General features: G+C 39.7%; 1 protein-coding gene across 1 annotated transcript in view; it reads right to left on the bottom strand.

Moving 5' to 3' along the window:
- The window catches only part of NALCN (sodium leak channel, non-selective), a 1,129,711-nt gene that overhangs the window by 356,932 nt on the left and 747,907 nt on the right, over positions 1-24,872 (bottom strand). Inside the window, exons 21-23 of the mRNA XM_033948885.1 lie at positions 24,085-24,176; positions 23,880-24,002; positions 605-661 (exon numbers count right to left, since the gene is read on the bottom strand). Coding sequence (XP_033804776.1) covers positions 605-661; positions 23,880-24,002; positions 24,085-24,176 — 272 coding nt within the window. The remainder of the gene's footprint in view (positions 1-604; positions 662-23,879; positions 24,003-24,084; positions 24,177-24,872) is intronic.

The following is a 24,872-nucleotide window of genomic DNA, read 5'->3' as shown; positions in this document are numbered from 1 at the left end:
TGCACCATCAATGGAACTACTGTGAGGCTACAGAGTGCTGAACTGACTTTATGCAATAAAGTACATTTCTTTTCCACTTTAAAACCTGTCTATTTTACTGCATTCTCTACTCCACTCTCCAAGTCTCGTCTAACCACTCGGCTGAGGTCTTTGTGCCCTGGGCAAGGCCCTAACTTTTGGCCAGTTCGGCCACACCCGGTCACAATACATCATGGAACATATATACAATACAATGGTGGACTCTTGAGTATTTTGTTCCTCTCCTGGTCATCATCACCTTTCTGTGTTCACTGCTTTGCTGCGGGGACTGGTCCTCTCCTTTGTTTATTGGGTTATGCTACATGCACTAGTATTTTATAAAGAAAAGTAGGCATCCACTTTTCTTTATAGATTAGCTCCTAAGTAGGCATCTATTTTCAAACTTAAAATAGGTGCCTCCTTATAAAATTACCTGCTTAAGGCCCAGGCTGTTCCAATATATAGTTAATTTTAATGCAAAAATTTGCCTGCAGTAGCACATATCATTAGGGGTTAATTTTGTTCATTTAAACAATTACTACTGAAAAACGTATGAGCTAAATCCAACATAATTTGTAATACTTACTATAGTTGGTAATATTTGGTGTTTTTCACTGCTCCAGTGACTGGATCTGTTTTAGAGCTAAAAAAAAAAATGCATATCTGAGGTTCAAAAGTAAAAATATATTTCTATCCCACATTCCAATATATATCTAAGGATTATGCATGTGAACTTTACTGGGTCCCTTTACTAAAGTGCAGAAAGCTTTACAGTTTCCACACATTTAACACAAAAATTCATGAGGGAGAATTGCAAAGCCTGTGTGGTAAATGCTGGGGATATTTCCTGTATTTAGTATGCAGGGCATATGGTTAATGCATGGCCATTGTGTTACTTATCTAGGTCAATAGCGTGGGTGCTCTGCACTATTGACCCGGGCATGTAACCACTCTTTACTCGTCTTCATTGGATATCCATCTGCTTTCGCATTCCATTCAAAATCTTATGTTTCACTCAAAAATCATACCACTCAGGACAGCCTTCTTATTTGTCTACTTCCATTGTTCCATGTTCACCTTCCTGTACCCTTAGGTCTCTAGATTCAAATATATTAGTCCTTCCAAATCCTAAAAAGGCCAACTGTGTCTACTCGTTCCAAAGTTTCAGGACAAGAAAACAGAAGACAGAGGAATGATCTTCCACTCATTATTCATTCCAAACACTCTTTTCCTAAATTCAAGGCTCTGTTCAAAGCACATTTCTTTAGACTGACTTCTGGTGAGGTTGACTGCCATTGGTTTGCAGGGTATGAGCTCCCGAGTTTCTTGTTTTTAATGAATGAAATTATTTCACTATCTATCTTATTGGAGTTCTTTTGTGTTTGTTTTTACTTTACATGTTTTTATTGTAAACCGTGCTGACCTACACGCTAGAAAACATCAGTCCCACCCTATTAATCCCTCCCCCACCCATCTAATTCCCATTCAATATCCCCTCCCAAAACTGCATTAAAATAAAAGTAAATAAATATAATACAAGTTAAATTAAGATTTTCCTAATAAAACACGACTGCGAGCAGTAAGGGTCAAGTTTTCTAAAAATGGTTGCCAAGTAATGTAATAATTTGCCCTGTCTCACATCCCAATCAGAGACAGACATAGCTTCCATTAGCACTAATTTTAACATGCAAGCTCTCCAATGACTATAAGTCGGGCCATCAGGTTTTATCCATAAATAAAGAATAACTTTCAGCCTTGAAAGAATCACCCTTTTCAAAAAATTCTTATATCCTTTTTTCTTGCTATCACAGTTTAATTAATATACTTACTCTTGATTTCTCTCCATATAAGAATTTCCTTAGCTATTGATTCTTACTAGTGCTTTGACCATACTAGTGCTATCTTTTTCATATCTGTGCTTTCGTATCTGTTGACAACTCCGGCTGTTTGTCACTTCTCTAATTCTACTTTAATGTAATTTGGCTTAAAGCTGAGCTTTCTCTCCTGCTAGAATATCTTTGTGAACATGTGCCTTACAACTTTGTCGCTTATGATATCTCTGAGTATTCTACATTTTTTATATTTCTACCGTTAATTCTTCCCTTTTTTTCTGGTTTCTGATACCATACTTGGATTGCTTTTCTTTGTCTATTTTTTGTATGTGGTATTTACTACATAGTGGTATCAGGCCTGTATTTTGTCAATATCTGGTGTATCTTTTTCCTCCCTTAGTGGAGTCTCTGCATACTTCTTTACCTGGAATTTTTCCTTTTACTCAACCATTGTAAATAATGTTTTGTTCTCCATATTTTCTGCTATTTTTCTACATGATTGTCATGGTGTATATTTTCTATTCTTACTTACAAGGGAAACTTGAATTACAAAATGGACATCACACCTTTGTAAACTAAACCCTATTTTACCTGTGATTTTGGTATATCCCTTTAAAAAAAAAAAAAAAAAAATCTACCCCTGGACTCTCACATAGCTCATTGTCTTTCTCTTTTAGCACATTGATAATGTAGCTCTGTTTTGCTCTGTCCTCCTGTAATTCATATAGTTTCTCTACTTTTGACCTGTTACTTCCTTAAAGAGCATTATACCATATTGCTACTTAACTTTCTTCTATTCCTCTGTCTACAAATAAGATATGCTGATGCGGTTTAACATATATAAGTTTACACTTCTTTTATTATATATATTCCACTTACTCATCAATATGATTGTACAGTTTCACTTCCATTTCTATTTTCTTAGATTTTTTTGCTCAGATTGTGAATCTCATGCTTCTCTTTTTTTCTCTGGTATTTTGCCATGCTGTTCTTTCATAGCCATTGTACTGTGGTATGATCAGTGCATATTCAATTGTAACTATATAAGCCAGTTGACATATGTTAATGTAACATTGATGTCTTGTGATATTGCCTAATGGACAGTACTTATCCATGCCTTTTGTATCTTTTCTGCCATAAGCTACCAATTTTCTTCTTCATATGTTTTTGGCCCCCTTGTTCAATATCTTTTCTTTTGATATTTTGCTAAGCTACTTTTTCATGGCTATTATATTGTGTTATATTCATTACATGATGAATACATGATAACTAATTTCTTTATATGACAAGTGGTTATATCATTATAATCCTGTTGATTCCTTCTTTCTCACTTTGATATGGCTGGATGAAACACACTCATACTTACACTCAGCGTCTCTTAAGTTAAATGATATTAATGTAAAGATAGCCTTCCCCTCTCCACGCGGCATCCACTATTCAGGCAAACTGGGAAAATCCCTTCTCTTCAAAATCACAGGTCTTTGGAACGACCTCACCACTCCGCTGCGGAACCTGAGCTCCCTTCAGTTATTCCGCAAACAACTGAAAACCTGGCTTTTCAGCAAATTGTAGCTCTATCCTTCCCCCCTTTCTCTCCCCCCTTCTACACATAAGTTCATGTAATCCTTTTTCTTCTTCTCTACCCACTAGTTTAAGTTCTTGTAAACTGTGTCGAGCTCCATTCTCATGGAGATGATGCGGTATATAAACTTAAGGTTTAGTTTAGATTAGATTAGATATAAATGATCTTTCTAGCCCATATGTTTTTGTCATAGATATTTTCGCTGACATTCTACATATTTTTCTTTTCTTGTTGCTTCTTATAGAACTTTATATGCAATTCCTACTCTTTGCTAGATATCTCCTTTTATCTGTCATTTTATGCATATACCTTCTGCATGTATAGATATTCTTTTTTGGATGTTGCACTCATCTTCTTTCTCTATATTACTATTTCTGTCTGAACCTTTTATTGTGTTTTATATGAGATAATACCCTCTTTGTATCTCTTCCTATGATGAGTTTATTTCTCTCTGATCCTGAATCCCTTTAATCTCTTTATCATCAAGTTTCAAGTTTATTATAAAATTTGATTAATCGCTTATTCAAAATTCTAAGCAATGAACAAATCAATAAAATCTTCTACTCATTATTCATCTCGCTCAGGAACTCTGAGTTTTCCATACTATCTATTTTTGACTAGCTTTGCTTATACTCCTGAGTCATTTGTTATCTCATTTTCTTCTGCCTGGCTCTGAAGTGCATTTTATCTCAATAGAGGGAGATTTTTCCTAGGCATCTCGTGTCTTACTTTCTTATTGGCTGAACTTTTTCTAAGTTATCTATGCTGTTTCTTCTTTCTTTCCCTCAGAGGTTCTCCTATATTCTTCTATCTTTTCTCTTATTATTTCAATGTAAGCTCACTCGTTGTTTAGTTTTCTACTACTTCTTCGATGGCTCACCCTGATACACTTTCTTCTCTTACATTTGTTTCATGGAATGTGAATGGTTTGAGGCACCCAGTTAAAAGAAAAAAGGTTTTCACACATCTTAAAAAAACTAAAACCATCCATTGTTGTTTTTTTGTGGTTTTTTTTAAAGAAACACCTATTCCTCAGATCTCTCATTTTTTGGATTCTACCCATTGGTTACTATCTGTAACTGAAGCCCCGGCTGTTGGACGAAAACACAGAGTTGCAATCTTGCCTCATAAAAATTTTTCACTTCAAGTATTAGAATCACATTATGATCTTGATGGTAGATGTTTGATTGTCAAAGCAACTATTTTCTCTCAAGATGTTCTTTTAATAAATGTCTATGCGCCTAACATTGATTCATAAGAACATAAGAATTGCTGCTGCTGGGTCAGACCAATGGTCCATCGTGCCCTGCAGTCCGCTCCCGCGGCAGCCCTTAGGTCAAAGACCAGTGCCCTAACTGAGTCTAGCCTTACCTGCGTACATTCTGGTTCAGCAGGAACTTGTCTAACTCACACAACTCTTTCATATCATTTTGGAATTTGATCCACTCCCTATTATAATGGCAGGTGATTTTAACCTATCCTTAGATGTCTGGCTTGATAGGCATTCTCCCAACATCATAAACCCCTCTAAAGCTAATCTCACTCTCAATTCTCTTACTAGTCATTTTAACTTATCTGAGCCATGGAGACTTCACCACCCTGACGCTAGGGACTATACCTATTTTTCATCACCACACAATAGTTATTCTAGAATTGATTATTTTTTACTTTCTTCCAGTCTTATTTGTATTCTACAATCCTCGGACATGTCTACTATTGTTATTTCAGACCACGCTTCTATTTCCGTTACACTGAAATGGTCTGCCCCAATTCAGTCTAAGTCCCTTCTTTGGAGACTCAATAATTCTTTGCTACAAGATGAAAATATTAAAGAACGATTGTCTAAATTTATTACAGAATTCTTTCAATTCAATTGCTCAGACTCCCTCAATCACCTTACTATTTGGGAGGGCTATAAAGTTTCTCTATGTGGAGAACTGATTTTCATTCAGGCTTATAAGACAAAACAGAATAAAACAGAATTACACAATCTTGAGTCCCGTATCAAGTCTCTTAAGAAAGATTTTTTTGATACTAATAACAAGCAATTACTCTCTGAAGTTTATAAACTGAAATACTCATATAAAAAGCTTGTTAGTATAAATGCTCAAAAAGATATCTTTGTAACCAATACTAAATATTATGTTGAAATGAATAAGAGTAGTAAACTGCTTGCTAATTACCTTAAAAGAAAGAGAACTAAAGTGCAAATTTTGTCTATTAAAACGCAGAATGGTCAAATTCTCTCCTCTCTTGTAGAGATTTCTAAAGCCTTTCACTCATTTTATGCCCAACTCTACTCGTCTGAATTGTCTAATTCATCGGAAATTAACAGCGATTTCTTTGCTTCTCTGCATCCTCTCAAATTATCAGAAGTGGATAATGCTACCTTACAAAACTATTTTGACGTCTCAGAAACTAAAGGCTCCTTTTACTAAACTGCGATAGTGGTTTTATCATGCACTTAGCGTGTGCAGAATTGTAGCGCGCGATAGATACTAATGCCAGCATTGAGCTGGCGTTAGTTCTAGCCATGTAATGTGGGTTTAGCGCGTGCTAAAATTCTGCGCGCAATAAAAATGCTATCGTAGCTTAGTATAAGGAGCCCTATGTTAGCTATACAGCATTTAGCCTCTGGAAAAGCTCCTGGTTCAGATGGTATCTCGGATGAGTTTTATAAACTTTTCAAAAATACGTTGTCTCCTATACTCACCTCCTTATTTAATTCTTTCCAACCTCATACTGTTTCAAATAGCCATTTTCTTGATGTTATTATTACGGTTATTCCTAAACCTAACAAAGATCCCCATCTAGTCCAAAATTACAGGCCTATTTCCCTTTTAAATTCGGATTACAAGATATATGCTACTATTCTTTCCCAAAGGCTTAAAAGTCTTATTGGCAAAATCATTTCTTCTCACCAAGTTGGTTTTATGCCAGGTAGACTTTTTATTTATTTTTTTTTTTTTTTCTTTTTAAGTTCAAACTTTTTATTGAATTATTTTCAAGATTACATAAGGAAACATAAATCCGCTGTATCAAAATATAACAATACAAGATATGTCAATTATAGGCACAATATATTAGGACCTCAAATTATCATATCGAACGGATTAAAGAGAAGAAAAAACAAATAAATAAATAAATAAATGAAATGAAATGAGATCTAATAAAATAAAATAGATGAGAACATGAAAAAGGAAAGATGGGAAAATGGGAACAGAAAGGAGCTATGATATGGTTTCAGAAGCAACTTTATAGAACTTGTCAAGAAATTTCCAAGGTGAAACAGATTTGGTGCATGGCATGGTGGAAATATATAGTTTTTCAAATACATATTGTTCATGTCTATTATACAGACACAAGGAGTTCCACCAAAAAGTATAATCCAAATGGGAGGCTGATTTCCAATTTCTGAGAATATGCATAAGGGCAATGACAAACATGGCATCAATCAATTTTGGAGGACATTCCGAATTGGTAAAACAAGGATGTTGAGAGCGAAGCATAATAATATCAAGTGAAATGACAGATTGACTAGAAGTAATATTTTTGATAGTCGTCCAGACACTAGACCAAAAAGGATGTATTTGTGGACATTGGAATAGCATATGGCTCAAGGATCCATCCGAACTCTGGCAATGCCAACAAGAAGGGTCCGGTCTCAGTTTAGCTTTCCACATTCGATGAGGTGTCCATAGGGCTTGCCACATAACAAAGTACATCGATTGAGATATTCTAGATGACATTAAAGGTCTATTAGTTTTAGTCCAATAAGTGTTCCAATTAATGTCAGTGAATGAGGAAGGGAGCATCTGATGCCATTGAATCATATCTTGTGGTGAGAAAGTATATTTGTGATCTCTCATAATTTTGTAAAACATGGATATCGCTTTACCTTGAGAGAGGACTAATTCACTCCAGGAGAAGAACGAAGCTGCATGTGAGGTTGATGATAAGGATGGTAACACAGCAGATATACTTGAGGACAACTTCATCCATTGGGAGTGAGAGTTCGCTAAAGAGGGAAAAAGTTCACTCAAGGAAGTAAAAGGGATAAGTTTGTTATCATTAACTAACTGATCTACTGACCACAAACCAGCTTTTTGCCATCTTTTCCAGAAGAACATCTTATCATTACTTTTCAATTTTGGATTATTCCAAAGAGACATTTTGACATTGTTGTATAAAGAGGAGTCTGCCAGGGAATCCAGATGTTTAAGGGCTCGTTGCGTTGCATTTAAGAGACCATATTTTCTTAAGTGGAGGGGCAGTGTCATAGTGCAAAGGGAGGAAATGGGGTAAGGATGACAAATGTGTGTTTCCAGTTCCAGCCAAGGTGGTATGTCTAGGTTCAATTGAGTGTGGGGCCAGTAAGCTCCATATTTAGCTAAGGAAGCTAAGTAATACAGATAGAAGTCGGGAAGATTTAAACCTCCATTTATCTTAGAGGCACGTAATTTAGCCAAAGCTATGCGAGGTTGTTTGTTATTCCATAGAAAACTAGATAATTTTTTATTAATCCAAGAGAAAAAAGATTGTTTGCAAAATAAAGGTAACATGTTTAAGATGTATACTATTCGTGGCATCAAATTCATTTTTATAGAGGCTAAGCGGCCCCACCAGGATAAATATAAGGGAGACCAATTGGATAAAGTTTTTTGAATAAGCATTTTAATTTTTGACAAGTTTGTATCCATAACATGTGTGGGGTCTTTATGGATCATTATACCCAAATATTTGACTGGAGCGTCCTTCCAAAGAAATGGGAGATGCGTGATGTCTGCCTGGAAAATAGAATCATTCAAGGGAAAGAGTACAGATTTCTCCCAATTAACTAAATAGCCAGAAAGATATGAATATTCCTTAATAAGTGTAATAAGTATTGGAAGAGAGATCGTAGGATTTCGAATAAAGAGGAGAACATCATCCGCGTAAGCGGCAAGTTTGATTTGACGGTGGCCAGCAAGTATACCCTCAATGCCATCGGCTTGGCGAATAGCCGAAAGAAGGGGTTCTAAGGCGAGATTAAATAATAGTGGAGAGAGAGGACACCCCTGACGAGATCCTCGATGTAAAGGGAATTTATTTGAAAGTGTATTGTTGATCAATATGCGTGATGAAGGGCACCAATATAATGTTTTAATCCAATCAATAAAGTATTCTCCGAAATTATACCATTTTAGAACTTTTAGTAGGAAGGGCCACTCCACTCGGTCGAAGGCTTTCTCAGCATCAATGGACAATCCTACTATGGGTTCCGAAATTGTTTTAGCATAAGCATTAATGTGATGAAATAATCTCATGTTGTCTCCAATGTAGCGATGTTTGATAAAACCAATCTGATCGGGATGAATCAATTTGGTAATGACATTATTTAATCTAGTAGAAAGAATCTTAGCTAAGATTTTATAATCTAAGTTTAATAGAGAGATGGGACGGTAGTTCTTTACCAAAGTAGGATCTCTGTCCGGTTTCGGGAATACTACTATAGTGGCCTCTGCAAAATTGTACTGTTTATGAGGGGAATCATGAATAAAAGTATAATAGTTTAGAAGATGTGGAGCAAGGATGTCATTGAATTTCTTGTAAAATTCATTGGTTATTCCATCCGGTCCAGGGGCTTTATTTTTTGCCATGGACGAAATGGCAGAAAAGATTTCCTTTGTTGTGATGGGATCCTCTAGTGAGTTTTTGGCGGATGTTGTCAAAAGGGGATGCTGCAAATCTTTTAAGAAGGAATCATAATTAGGTTCTGGTGTGGGGAGTTCAGAGGTATATAAATTGGAATAGAATAATTCAAATTGAGACTGAATAGAATCTGTAGAGGAGAGGAGTTGACCCGAAGAATTATAGATAGATGAAATAGAGAACCTTTTGGATTTATTTTTAAGATAATTAGCTAATGGTTTTCCTACTATATTGTCACCTATATAGTGTCCCGAGGCAAGTAGAAATAAATCTTGTCTAGCTTTATAGGAGGTCAGGGAATTATATTCATATTTGAGTCGTAGTAATTGGCGATATGTAGAGGGGTCATGAATGTGATTAGACATATGTTGGAGTTCTAATTGTTTAATGGAGGATTCTAGTTCTCTTTCTTTCTGTTGAGTGAGTTTCTTTTTCCAGGCAGACAACTTAATTAATTCTCCCCGTAATGTAGCTTTATATGCTTCCCATATAATGGACGGGCACATCTCAGGGTCTTTGGTATTAATATCAAAAAATTCTATTGTAAAAAGTCTAACTTTCTCCAATATGTCGTCATCTAGCAGGAGATGATTATTAAGTCTCCAAGAGGGGTGTGATTTTGATGAAGGAGAGATGAGAAGAGACAAAGTGACCGGAGCGTGATCAGTGAGGCTAATAGATTGAATAGAATTATTAGATATGCACTGAGTGAGATGTGAAGAGATGAGAAAGTAATCTATTCTAGTATAGGTATTATGTGGTGCAGAATAATGTGTGAATTCTTTGCCTTTGGGGTTAAAAAGTCTCCAAGGATCAAGGAGGGAAAAATTATTAATGAGATTATGTATTTCTGTATAGGTCTTGGATAGAGAAGGTTTGCATGAAGAGGATCTGTCTAGAACCAAATCCTGTATTTGATTGAAATCTCCGCCAATGATTAAGGATTTGGTGGAGAATTCAAGAAGTACAGATTGAATGTTTCTAAAAAATTCTGGATGATCTGAAACAGGAGCATATATATTTAAAAATACATATTCCTGTGAATGCAACGCAACGTGGGCCAAACACCACCTGCCCTCTGTATCCGCTTTTTGTGAAAAGATAGTGAGGGGAACCCCGGATTTAAAGAAAATGGAAACTCCATTCTGTTTTTTGTTAGGGGCAGGAGAAAAAATGTGAGAGGAATAACCCTGTAAAAGTAATTTGAGAGCTGGTCCAGAGGGAAGGTGCGTCTCTTGAAGAAAGATAACATCTGGATGTTTGGCAGTTAAGTAATTAGCAATCTTTTTTCTTTTTATGGGATGGTTAAGCCCATTGACATTAAAGGATATAATATGGAGATCAGCCATAAGAGAATATAAGCATTGCTAATTGAGTCAGGTATAGTTGCTTATCAGTAAAAGCAGACATAATTAGAAGCATATCATAGCATAGCAGGACTATTGAGCAGAATAGAAAGAAATAAAAAAAAATGACAGAGATAAGAAACATCATAACACACACATGGCATTGCTATGGAGTAAAGCATGCACATGCGGATAGTTCAAACAGCAATAAGTGGGAGAACCAGTGTAACAACAAGCAAACACAGGGAGCACTGTACCGCTCCATGCCAATGTGGAAAATTACCTATTGTCATTCCATTATATCATAAAACATGAAGATATCAAGGTAGTCACTGAGTTCATATTCTACAATTCAGGTCATGTCAATATGAATTGACTCTAAGAAGGATTTTAGGTCCGCTGGCTCCAAATATGAAGTAGTGTGATTTTTGTATGTCACCTTCATTCTGGCCGGATACATGAGGCCATATTTGGCTCCAAGATCTTTCAGTTGTTGGCGATATGAGAGGAATTCTTTTCTTTTGAGTGCGGTGGTCTTGGCAAGATCAGGTACGATGAAGAATTTTTTACCTTGATAAAGAAGTTGAGGATGGGATTTTGACGCATTTATAAGTTGTAAGGCGTGTTGAAATCTCAGCAATTTCGCCACTATGGGCCTGGGCTTAGCAGACATCGTGGAGAGGTGAGAAGGAACCCGATGTGCCCGCTCAAATTCCAGCGGGGGGGTGAATGTGAGACCCAGTGTTTTAGGTAAGAAATCAGTTAGGAAAGATATCATGTCAGAACCCTCCGTTGATTCAGAGATTCCGATGAGACGTATATTACTGCGCCTACCTCGGTTTGATAAATCTTCAAGGTCTCTTTGCAGTGCCAGGATCTGTTTGTCATGCTTCTCTAGCAATGAGCATTTAGTGGTTAGCGTTTGAGTCGTTTCTTCCAGGGCATCGAGTCGATGTCTGGCGTCTACGAATTGATCGTTTAGAGCCTCGATCTCTGCCCTCACCGATTTTGTTGCGTCAACCTGTTCCTGCATAATGCGCTTGAAAGAGCGCATTTCTTTGATGAGAGTATCGATTTGGGATTCCTCGTGCTTCGCCGCCATCTTGTCAGGAGAGTGCATATCGGTCTTAGGCCGTTTTCCGCTTGGTTGAATCGCAGCGGAATCGGCTTTGTCAGCTTTAGTCGGTGGCATGTGGGAAGGATATCGCTAGCCGGTGGGACCGAATTTGTATGCGGAATAACGTCGGTAATCTTTATAACAAGTGCTGGCGTGGAGGAGCTCTTACCCCGTGCGTCCGCTCGCCATAACCAGCAGGCTCCGCCCCCCGCCAGGTAGACTTATAACAGACAATTCTCGTCTCTTTTTCCATTTAGCATCTATTGCTCATACCTTTAAAGAGCCCTGTATTGCCTTATCGCTTGATGCTGAAAAAGCATTTGATAAGGTTGAATGGCCACACTTATTTCAAACCATGTCCTGGTTCGGCCTTCATTCTAAATTTATTGACTGTGAAAATTATGCCGACCCCAAAGCCTCTATTCTCACTAATAATAACTTGTCAGATTATGTTTCCCTGCAAAAGGGTATAAAACAAGGTTGTCCCTTATCGCCTTATTTATTCAGTATGGCTCTTGAACCACTCCTCCTTGCCATTACATCTCACAAAAATATATCAGGCATTTCTCACAAGAATGTTGAACATAAATTAACAGCCTATGCTGACGATGTTCTATTGTATGTCACTGACCCAGAACACTCACTTCCTGCCCTATTTGATTTAATTCATAACTACTCTCTTTTTTTCTGGTTATAAAATTAACCTACAGAAAACTGAAGTCTTACCCCTTAACGCTCACTCCTATCCGGATTTGGTTAAGCCCTATGACTTCCCATATAAGGTATTTCAGTATCGATCTATATACCACTTTTGTGGCTACTCTTAAACATAATGGAGACAACATTATCACCACTACTAAATCTTTATTACAGACATGGCACCCCCTTCATCTTTCATTGTGGGGTTGTATTGAAACAATAAAAATGGTTCTTGCACCTAAAATCAATTTTGTCCTCAGTATGATTCCCAGTTTATTTTCAACCTCTCTATACAAATCCATTGAAAAATATATCTCAATCTTTATATAGTACAACAAACCCCCCAAGTTTGCGCTTAAAAAACTCAAAGCTTCCAAAGATAAAGCCAGGGTTTTTCTTCCTGACCATAAGGCTTTCATATTGCAGCAAGCTAGCCATTGGGTTTCTAGTTCTCCGGATTACTATCCACTCTGGTTGCAGCTGGCAATTTCCTTTCTTAATGCATCTACTTCTCTTGTACCTCTACTAACATGTAATACCACTCTCCACTGTAGTACCCCTATTATTTCTAATTCATGTTTAAATCGTATTTATTGAGCTAAATAAACAAGCACTGCCAACACAAAAACCAACACATCCAAGTTGAATGCAAAAACAGTAAATAGCAAGCTCAAACAATTTTCATTTTCACCCACCAAACCCCGCTCCCCTCCACCCAATCCACCACCCACCCAAATCCAACAAGCCAAATGAGCAAAATAAAAGAAGAAAAAAAAAGAGAGGCGGGAGCATAACAGCAAAAAGTACATTGCTTAACTCTCACAACATCTTAACAGTTCAAAAGTCTACGCCTTGCAATGGAGGAGAAAGTATTCCAAAATGGCCCCTAATTATGCAGGAACCGCCTACCTGCGGTAGACTCCAAGGTACGCAGCTGTGTACGTTCCATCTTCAGTAAAGTGGTCATTTGCTGCCACCATTGTTGAAGAGTAGGAGCCCGCTGCTCTAGCCAAAGCATCAGGATAGCCTTTTTTTCCTTGAAGAATTGCCCGTTGGAGAAAAGCCGGGTATCCTTTTGGTGTGGGAGATTGCAAAGAGAAAACATCAAACAAGATCAGTGCCTCCAACTTTACGCCACGCTTCCAAAGGGAGGAGAGGGTCCGCAACAACAGGTCCCTGAAGCTCTGTACCGGAGGGCACAACCAGAGCGTGTGACCCAAAGTGGCCTTACTACCGCCACACTTGGGACAGCTGGAGGTCGGAGCTATCCCAGCCAAGTAAGCCCTGCGGGGAACATATGAAGAAGGAGAGCAAATTTATATTGGAGTTTCCAGCAGGCTATTCATGACCTTACAAATAGCAAGAACAAAGGTCTTAAAGGTGACCTCCGGCAAGGTGATGGAGAGATTGGACTCCCAAACTGCTGAATACGCTCGATATCCCATGGTAGAAGAGGAGTGATAACTCAAAGGTGATAACTCAAAGGAACCTTGTTTTGGGTTTGCAAAGTGAAAAGCGGAGTTCCACAAGGATCACCACTATCACCTACGCTCTTCAACCTCTTTATTTCCTCCCTCGGAACCACTCTAGACAATTTAAATGTTACATCTTTCAGCTACGCAGACGACATCACCATACTCCTCCCCTTTGACTCACCAGATCCTACCTCAATAGTAAAATTGGAAAATACTCTAGATGCAGTGAAAAAATGGATGATAGACCACAAACTGAAACTAAACTCAGATAAAACAAAATTCCTTTTGCTCGAAAAGTCCAAAACCCCCACCATCACAGAATTAGAAATCAAGGCCACCAAATACCCATTACAGCCTGAGCTCAAACTCCTGGGAGTAATGATAGACAGATGCTGCACAATGCAGGCTCAAATCAACAAGACAACCCAGAAAGCTTTTTTAATCATGAGAAATCTACGTAAAATAAGAAAATTCTTCGACATAGAGCAATACAGGCTCATTGTCCAATCCCTAGTCTTAGGTCTACTCGATTAGTGCAACTCCCTCTATGCCCTGCCAACATGCTAAAACAACTACAGACTACAAAACACTGCTCTCAGATTGATCTACTCACTGAGAAAATATGACCACATCACCTCTGCCTACCTAGACTCACACTGGTTACCTATACAAGCACAAATTTAATTCAAATTTTACTGTCTATTATTCAAAACATTAAATGGCTTTGCCCCCTCCTACCTAAACAACCGCCTAAATCAGATCCGCATCACTAGACAAAGAAGATCTCTGACCCCATTTATCTACCCTCCACTCAAAGGTACTCAACGCAAGAAGATGTTTGACAACCTACTGGAGACGCAAGCAGCAAAACTCGACCACTCCATCTCCAACCTGCTGACAACAACATACGACCTCAAAACATTTTGAAAAGAAATCAAAACCCTGCTATTAAAAAAATTTATCTGGTCACCTAACTCCACCCATCTTCCCTCCCCTCCCTGATAATACCCCTCTCAATTCCACCGCTCCTCTTGTATTCTTTTCCACTCCAAAATATCAACCAAGAATACAGTACCCTAAAATGTAATGCTCCTGGAAATGTCCAGCTATCTTATTTGTTACCTTTTCTGTTATTTTATTTGTAATATTGCCTAGAAATGTCCAGTTGTCTTACTTGTTATCTAATTTGCAATATCTCCTGGAAATATCCAGCTACCTCATCTCATTTGTAACCCAAAATTGTAACTTTCCTGGAAATGTCCAGTTAGCTCTTTTGTTATTTTATTTGTAATATTGCCTAGAAATGTCCTGTTGTCTTACTTGTTATCTAATTTGCAATATCTCCTGGAAATATCCAGCTACCTCATCTCATTTGTAACCCAAAATTGTAACTTTCCTGGAAATGTCCAGTTAGCTCTTTTGTTATTTTATTTGTAATATTGCCTAGAAATGTCCTGTTGTCTTACTTGTTATCTAATTTGCAATATCTCCTGGAAATATCCAGCTACCTCATCTCATTTGTTACCCAAAATTGTAACTTTCCTGGAAATGTCCAGTTAGCTCTTTTGTAATCCGCCTAGAACTGCAAGGTACAGGTGGAATAGAAGTCACTAATGTAATGTAATGTAAAAGCGATCCCAACTCCTCCTGGACGTCTTCGATCAGATCAGTCAGCAAAGACTCCTGATGTAATTGTGAAGTTGCAGATAAGGAAATATATCCTGAGGAGAAAGGGAGAACTCCTGTTGTAAGTCCGAAAAGGGCATTATCTTGCCCTCCTCGTGAACACATGAAAAAGATACTGGATGCCTTTCTGTGCCCAGAGTTGAAAATATGGAGAGGAAGTACCCACTGGAAAGTGCGGGTTATATCTGATGGCCAGGTATGGGAAACTTTAGCTGAAAAGTGGTGGTGTTGCAAAACCCATCTCCATGCAACAACGGCTATAGGAAGCAGATGAGACAGCGTGGCAACAGGCGGGGGACGCAAGCCCATAACATGGAGGTAACAACTGAAATGCACAGAGTCCAAAAGTGACAATTCAAGGTTGGTATTAGTAAAGTTTTCAGCTGAACGAAACCAGTCACTGACATGCCGCATAGCGCAAGCAACAGTAAGGAGTTTAACATTCAATAGCCCAGTCTCCCCATTGAGACCGAGGTACCAATAATTGTGTAAGGGAGCCGCGCCCTCTTTCCCTGCCACAGATAGGTTTGGAGATGCCATCGTAATCTCCTCTCATCTCCCACCCTCAAAAATAGGGGCAGGAGTTGGAAGGTATTTAGCCATTTAGGAGCTAAAATCATATTAAACAAATGAATTCTACCAAAAAAGGAAAGAGGGTACGCTAGCCAAAGATTTAACTTCACAGCAGTATCTTGCAACAGAGGCTGAATATTGAGAAAATACAAGCGAGAGAGGTGGTTAGGAATTAAGACCTCAAAATATTTAATGTAGTCTGCCGCCCACTATAAAGGGAAGGGACCTCCCCCCCAAGAAGCCCTAACCTCAGGAAGTAGGGGGAGAGCCTGGGACTTATGATAGTTCAATGTAAACCCGAAGAAAGCCCCAAAACGAGAGATAGTATCTAAGAGAATAGGAAGAGATTCCTGGGGGTTAGTTAAGACCAGCAAGAGATCATCTGCATAGGCAAGGGCCTTGACTGGAACCTCAGACAGTGGGACCCCGGTGATGCCTGGGGACAGCCTAATCAGGGAAAGTAACGGTTCCAGGGTCAAAAGAAAAAGCAATGGGGAGAGAGGACACTCCTGTCTAGTGCCTCGGGCAATAGGAAAGAGAGGGGAGCGAATCCCATTAACTAACACACAAGCTGTCGGTGATGATAAAGAGCTGTGATGGCTTGGAGAAACATGCCTTGCACACCAAATAAAAAGTGCCATAATACTTTATCAAAAGCCTTCTCAGCCTCCAGGCTGACCACCATTGAGGGCACCCCATGATGTTGGCAATATGCCATAGCCACCAGCAATTTCCTGACATTTAAGGACCGATTGACGGCCTCTAACAAAGCCCACCTGTTCCTTCACAATCAATTCCAAGAGAATTGTGGCCAGCCTGGATGCCAATACTGTAGAAAATAACTTAAAGTCAACATTTATTAAAGAGATCGGGCGATAGGTTGTCACCAGTTCAGCATCCACCTTGGGCTTGGGAAGTAAAGTGATCAAAGCCGAATTAGCCTGGTCTGGGAATGTTCTCTTATGCAATGCAGTGTCATAGTAAGCCAGGAGGGGTCGGACCAAAGGAACCTGAAGTATCCTGGAAAACTCCCTGGAAAACCAATCAGGCCCAGGGGCCAAACCCAACTTAAGAGAAGCTATGGCTTTTTGAAGTTCCAGGACCATGAAGGGAGAATTCAAAATGTCTAAATAGGTGTCGGAAAGCCGAGGTAACTGAGACTGAAGCAAGAATTCTCCAATGGAGGCCTCGGAAGGAGAAACTTCCTTGTCATACAGTGAAGAGAAAAATTCAACAAACAAGTGTGAAATACGGTCAGGTTTGGAATGCAGTGTGCCCAAGGAGTCCTTAATTGCAGTAATATGCCTATGGCCCCCCCCCCCCACACACGCTTTCACTGGTTACTAGCAACTTCCCACTCTTATTGCCATAACAAAAAAATATTCCTTTCCTGTAAAGCAGCATGTGCGTGGTGTGCTCATGGATCATGGAGTCCAGGGCCAACTGAGAGGTCAGCAAGGCCTCCCTATGATCCCGTGAGGAGACCCAAACGTATGCTGCCTTGTGTTTCCTAACCTGGTTTTCCAAACCCAAAATACCAGCAGCCAGCCGTTTATTGCGAGCACTAATGTAGGCAATGATATCACCCCGGATCACTGCCTTCCCCATCGACCAAAACAAAAACGGGTCATTAAGATGAATCGAATTATGGTGAGCATAATCCTCCCATCTCGTGCAGAGATATTTGATAAATTGGGGATCTTTGAACAGATAGCGGGAAATCGCCATCCCCCTTGTTGATGATAGAAATGAGGGGACTCGAGCTCAATCCATACCATGCAGTGATCAGAAACCTCCCCAGGGCCCACGGCAGCCAAAGAGATGAAAGGAAACAGCCCCTGCTGGACAAAAACGTATCCACCAGATCCAGCGCTGTAGTGAAGGCCACTAAATCATTACTCATTCCCTCGTCACTAGAAGGAAGACCGGTAGATCTATCCAAAGTGGGGTCATGAACCAGGTTCATATCTCCCACCACTATCAAGTTGTCTAATTGAGCAGTAGTACAGAGGTGCAGCAGATCTCTATAGAACCACTTATCCCTATGAACAGGGCCGTATACGACTAACAAGGTAAGGGCACGTCCTCGTAAATTCAAATTGAGCAATATGTAGCGGCCCTGCGAGCCCTGTGACGGAGTATAGCCGTACATTGTAATGATTTACATATAAGAACCGCCACTCCCCATGTCTGCCTCTGGAAGAATCAAAATGGACGGCACCAACCCATGAGCGCTATAATTTTAGGTATTCTGCATCTGAAAGACGTGTCTCTTGAAGGCACGCTGTCACATAGCTAACCCCTGCCAAGACCTGCAGGCGGCTTAGCAGTGTTTTACTCTGACCTGTCGGCATGACTTCCTCAGGAAAGAGGAAGGCCTATCAGGTAAAAAGAGACCTAGGCCCCTGCCTAGTCTGCCCAGGCCACACTGAGATACATTTACCAAGAATGGGAGACACAGTTCAGGTATTGTTAAACTCTCAGTTCTAGGCTTTATTTGGTAAGTAGTCTGAGCACCGTCAGCCATAGTCATGAAATTCATAAATCAGGCAAAAATAAAAATGGTTCACACATTTGTCAGAAATGTCCAAAGTTCAAGTATGCCATGCAATATAATTCCCCTGGATTTTCTCTAGTAAAATACAGTCCTCTTTACCAGGGTTCAGGTAAGTAGAAATGCCATGCAAAATAACTTCATACAGGAACAGAAAATGGCAAAACATGGAAGACAAATACAGTAGCAAAACATTGGAGATAAAGCCACAAGTCCCCAGCTTAACTTGTGAGGTACAGAATATGATTATGAAATTATTCTTTAAAAATTCATATAAACTATTTGGGGAACAGAAAATTTGGATATATCCTGATGTCGCAAAGACTACCCAAGAACGAAGGAAATAATTTCTTTCTATGTGTCAAGATACTATTAAATTGGGAGCAACTTTCCTGTTAGCATACCCCTGCAAATGCTTAGTTAGGTATTTGGGAGTTAAATATACATTTTTCTCTCCTAATCATCTGAAGGAATTCTTGGATGTAAAGAAAATCATCAAGGACTGAGGGATAAACAGAAATTAATAGCCGATGCTTAGAAACATAAAGCCTATTTGTTAATTAAATTCCTCTTTAATTTTCTCTCAAAAATTTTTTGATTGACCATCCCCCTATTATAGTGGTCTAAGAAGGGGAAAAAGAAATAATTTATTTATTTCTATAAGTATGAATTTGTAATGCTTCTGTATTGTTTTTCCTCCCTGTGTTTATTGTAACAAGATTATTCTTGTAAATTTTGTTGAATAATAGAAATAAATAATAATAATAAAAAAACAAAACAACTTGTGAGGTACAGTGTCCAGCTCTCAGCCCTGGCTCAATTCAGAGCTCCGGTGGTTAACAGGGCTTATCAGCAACAGCTGAGCTTTTCTGTAGACGTAGCACAGTGCTTTAGATAAGTTACTATTGTTGCAGAGGCTTTATCACAGAAACTTCACAGGTTGAAATTTACAGCTTCTCAACAAACAAAAACATCAAGACAGTCAAAATGGAGAGGCTTTTTCCTTCTCTCCTTGATTAGTCACCTGGTCTCTGCTTGCAGAGAGCCAGCACACACACACTGTTTACTCAAGACAGGTTCTTTTCTTCCCTTTAGTTTAGGAACTAACCCCCATCCACTCTGGGTTAAAGCTGGCATCTAGAGGCAATTCAGCTGTGTCCATACCATGCTCTCAGCAGCTGGTCTCAGGCTAGGCAAGTCCTCAGCCATATCCACGTCCTCACTGCTATGAGGTGAAAGGGAAAGACTCCTCTCCTCCCCTTCCTGGTTGCACAGCTGCTGGTGCCTCTGCCTTGCTTCTCCTGCCTCTCCTGGCTCTGTCTCCCATGTCTCCTCCCTACTGTGATTCAGGGCTCTGCTTTTACGTGTGTCATAATCCCACCCCTCTCTCCTAGGAGGAGGGGCGTTGGGCTGAAAATCCCTAGGGAAATAAAGCTGGTTTTTCCTTGGCTGACGATAATAGTGAATACCCCGTAGGACCAGGTCTCCACTTCTCAGTAAAAGTCCTAACAGGCTTTCTGGTATATTTACTCTGGTATGGCACATTCTGCTGAATATCTTTAGGCTCATACCCTTCCTGCTCTATCTCACTGTCTGAGGGGTAGTCATCCATTTCTACATCATTACTTTTAACCTGGTCAGCTCTCCTGACCAGGGACCGTGTTCTGCTTTTATTAATCACAGGGACAAAGCTGGCCATGGGTTTGTCACAACACTATATCGGCCCCCTGCCTTTAGAGAGCTTGCAAAATTTTGGTGCGTTTTATGGGAGAAGTAATTCCTCCCACATTCCAAGAAACAATTTTAGTGTGAGCCAGACTACGTAGGGATAAGGAATAGGAAGATGAAAAGTGCGCTGTCTAGTAATGGTACGAAGGAAGGTCCCCAGCCCTCACCTTCCTCCACACACCACAGTAAGAAAAGCCATCCCACTCCCACCTCTAGAAAGATAATGCGAAAAATCCACCAGAGACAGAAAGAAGAAAAAACAGGGAAAAGAAAACCAGAGGAAACACAAGAGAGTACCACCCCCACCCCCAACCCACACTCTCCACCCAAGCCCAGATCCCAACAACCCAATCCCAATGCCCCAACACCCCATACAAACCACATGGGCGCAAGTCTCATGACACCAGTGCAAGCACTTGGGAGATTCACAGTAACACACAGGGCTCCACCCCACACCACCTGTGCAGAGCCCTAATGGGCCCAGGAGAGCGGAGGCGCAACTCCCAGAGCCCTCCTAACAGGCCATCAAAAATAAGAAGAGTCTAAACAAGCTAACATCCAAGCCAGTAAGGGAGGAAGTGCAAAGTTACGTGCAGCAGAGGCCCAAACAAGCAGGGCCTCACCCCGCTCTAATAGCATTTAAAGATAAAGCTGAAAGACCTCAAGAACAGAGTGGACAATGGCAGTCTAAGACAAAGCTGACCGCTCCAGTAATAGCAAGACAGTGCAAAGTCCAAGAAAGCGGACAGCTTTGAAATCAAGTGTTGAGGGTATCCATGAATGCCTGGGCGCAGTCCACAGAGTCAAATACCTTCCACGCTCCATTGTGAGATATCTTTAGAATAGCTGGATACAAAAATAAAAAACGGAGCTTCTTCTCTGCCAAAGCAGCGCCCAAAGGTTGGGATTTTTTCCGGCAAGTCTGCAAAGCAGGGGAATAATCCTGGAAGATCTGGACACGTTGACCTTCGTAGCTCAAGGCATCCTAGTGATCCCTATAGGTCCGCAATAGAGCAGCTTTGTGCAAATAATTATGCACTTTTATGATCACCGCTCCCGGCCGCTCCTGGCCCTCCAATAGCCATCCCAGCCTGTGTGCCCTCTCAAAGCAAAGGGGGCCCATACCATCAGGCAGCGACAGCTCCTTTTGAAGGTAGGCAGTAAGAAGGCTACCTAGCTGCTGCTCCAGTAAGTGTTCAGGCAGTCCCATAAATCTCAAGTTCCCACGTTGAGAATGATTCTCTAAATCCTCCAACTTATAGGACTGCTCTGCTACCCACTTCTCCAGCGCTGCGATCGTGGGGGCCGCTGCCAAGTCAGTGTCTTCTAGTGCCGACACGCATGTCTCCAGCTCTCCCGTGCGCCATACTGTATCCGCCAGCAAGGCATCAACCTGCCCCAGCTGGCAGGATAGTTTCTCTAGTTGGGGTTCCAACACGCACTTCACGACACCAGAAAGCTGCGTCAGCTGAGCAGTGGTGAACTCATTTGATAAAGCCGGCAGCGGTGGTTGCAGCACCATTTTATCCTGCCCTTTCCAGACCACCTCTCTCAGCTTCTTCGTCGTCTTATCCGCCATCCCTGCATCACTGGTTCACAAGAATCTGTCCATATATAAGGTAGAGCAGGGAGAGGGAGCAGACAGCTCCAAAATGCAGATAATTCAACGCGGTAAGTAGCGATGAGGAGCGGGGCCCCGGAGCAGAGCTGAAACATGTCCACCCTGCTCACATCCTCACGTGATCTCCTATTATATCTAATTCAGTATATTGCCTATTAGATCTTGATAAGATTTTAGAGAATCCTATTTGCAAATCCATGCAAATCTCTCTTTGGCATAACCCACTGTTTCTGATTGACAATTCAACTATATTTTGGCCTAATTGGGCTCAACTGGGGATTTGATTTATTGGTAATGTTTATAAATCAGCTTCTCCGTTCCTATCCTTTGTTGATCTTCCAGCTAAATATGCTCTCCCGACTTCGGCTTTTATACCAATGGCTTCAGCTTTCTAAAGTGATAAAAAAATCCAATGTCATATGATACAGTGTTATTTGGAATGATGATGAGAAAAAAAAGTCAGATTTCACCAGAAAATAACAAGCTTTTACTAGTCATGACAGGGGTTGCCATTCAGCATATAACCAATAACTGGAAGAATCATAGTAACCTTAATTATACATTTTGGTGGAATACAATTTGTCATATATTCAAAATGGAAAGAGCAATAGCAATACAAAGAGGGACATATCCTAAATTTATAAAAATATGGGGGCCATTGACAAAATATTATAGTGAATGAATAGTAGGATTTCTCTTCTTCTTTTCTTCTTTTCATTGTCTTCTTTATGGCACACATGGAGGGGGGTAGTGAAAATAATTTTATATAACATGTTATAATATGGTATACAATATGTATAAGGTGATTGGAAAGTACTTGAAGGGTGGGGGGTGGGAGAGGGGATAAAAATATGTTTAGAATATTATATAATAGATATAAAAGTGATATTTTGTATTCATTAATTGTAATTCAATATTTTGTACACTTTATGTAAAATATGAAAATGAATAAAGAATTATAAAAAAAAAAAAAAAAATCCAATGTCCTGCAAACTCTTTCTAAAAACACTCCCTTGATTGTTTCTCTCTTTGCTATATTATCTGTAAAAGGTTATATAGCTTTGCCCATATATAGACTATACATCAATTTTCAATTCAATACTCACATTCCATTACAGAGCTCTTGGGAAACTGACCTACACTGTCAAATGTCTGAGAAAGCCTGGCTTCAATTTTGCTCTAAAATTCTGAGTACCATTCCCTCAGCCAACTCAATGCAATCTATGTTCATTTTACATCATAAAGCAAACTGGACACCTCAAAAACTTCACATAGCTGGACTTCTATCATCCAACCAATGTTGGAATTGTAAATTACTTCCAGGAACTTTACTTCATATGCTATTTGAATGTACCTGTTTACAAACTTTCTGGACCGATATTTAGTCGGTTTTACAAACTCTCTTTGACATACAATCTCCTATCTCTGCTAGTGTGGTCCTGTTCAAGGCAGAGGCTCCTACTATTCAGTTACCTGACTCAAAGCATGCCCTGTTTAATACTCTTTTAATAATTGTTTTGAGATTAATCTTATCTAATTTGAAATCTTTTGATATGTTAAATGTACATTTTTGGTGGCAATCAGGTGAAATCAGGTGTAATTCACGACACCCAATTTGGATGCACATCCCCAGCATTCTATAACACTGCACACAAATTTTAAGAATGTCCCAGACCCACCCATGCACCTCCAATGGTAATGCCCCCTTTTAGGTTGTGTGCAGTGGAATTTGGGTGCACATTGTTATACAATAGCTTGTAGTAAAATGTGCACCCAAATCTAAACTGGTGCTGATTAGTACCAATTAACACCCAATATCTGACACTAATTGGCTTGATAGCCAATATAGTTGGGTGTACATCTTGGATCAGTACACAATTTTCAGCACCATATATAGAATCATTTGTTTGTTAATTCTCTAGTACTACTACATTTTATGGAGATGTATTATACTTACGCATTAAAGCGAGCTCGAACAACAACTCGACAAAAGTTTCTGAACCGGTGCTCACGGCCAACTATGAAAAGTGGTTTATCAAAATATGGGTGATTCTCCCGTAATTCTTCTTCTTGCACTTTCCTTTTAAAAAACAATACTAATTAACTTACTGCTTTGCAAATCAGAAAATATGCAGACTGCATATTATGCTATTTTTGATTACCTCTTCATTTCAGCCTGTTCTTTTTTTTCCTGGATCATTTTTATTTCACTATCTTCTCTCTGTGCATTTCTGTATCTTACTGTACTGGAGTGCTAGAAAAAAAAGAAAACAAGGTGGCCTTATTTTAAATCTTTTTTTTTTTTTAGGCATTATGTTTAAATTTGAGGACTAACTAATATACAGTAGTAAACATTAAGGATTTCATTGCAAACCCATGGTGAGAAGTGGTGTCAAAGGCATATTGTATCTTAAAAGTACATTACACTCTAGACTTTGTATTTATAAAGAGGGTAATAGTATATCAGAGTGCAATGTTTAAGAGAGCAAGTAACCATTTACTTAGGAGCTATTCTATAAAGACCTGCTTTTGACACATTATCCTTATATGGCAGATTGACCCCTGTCAGTAGTACCGTAACATTGCCATTAGGGGACAGGACTGCCAGTTTGAACCTAGGACTTGACTGGTATAGCACTGAAGGGGACCACTGCTGTCCTGTAAACTTAGGCCTAGATTCACTAAACCTCCAAACCGTGCAAACCTCCAAACCATGCAAACCGTTTCCGTTTGCATGCCGGCCGACAAATTCAGTGAAGGCCTGCATGCAAATGGGGACGATCGTTAACACGCCCCCTACCCATGGTCAGAGCGATCCCCACTCATGCGCACACCCTAACAGTAGTGACAGGAGAAGCAGCCTCCTGTCACTGCTCTCAGGGCTCAGCCCAGGTCTCTCTTGCCTGCTCCCGGACTCTCCTGCTCTCTGCCGCTGTTCCCTGCAGTGCAA

Source organism: Geotrypetes seraphini, chromosome 6, assembly GCF_902459505.1.
Source record: "Geotrypetes seraphini chromosome 6, aGeoSer1.1, whole genome shotgun sequence".
In the NCBI taxonomy this organism is placed as follows: Eukaryota; Metazoa; Chordata; class Amphibia; order Gymnophiona; family Dermophiidae; genus Geotrypetes; species Geotrypetes seraphini.
The sequence above is the reverse complement of the archived record's forward strand: the minus strand, read 5'-3'. Positions and strand labels throughout refer to the sequence as shown.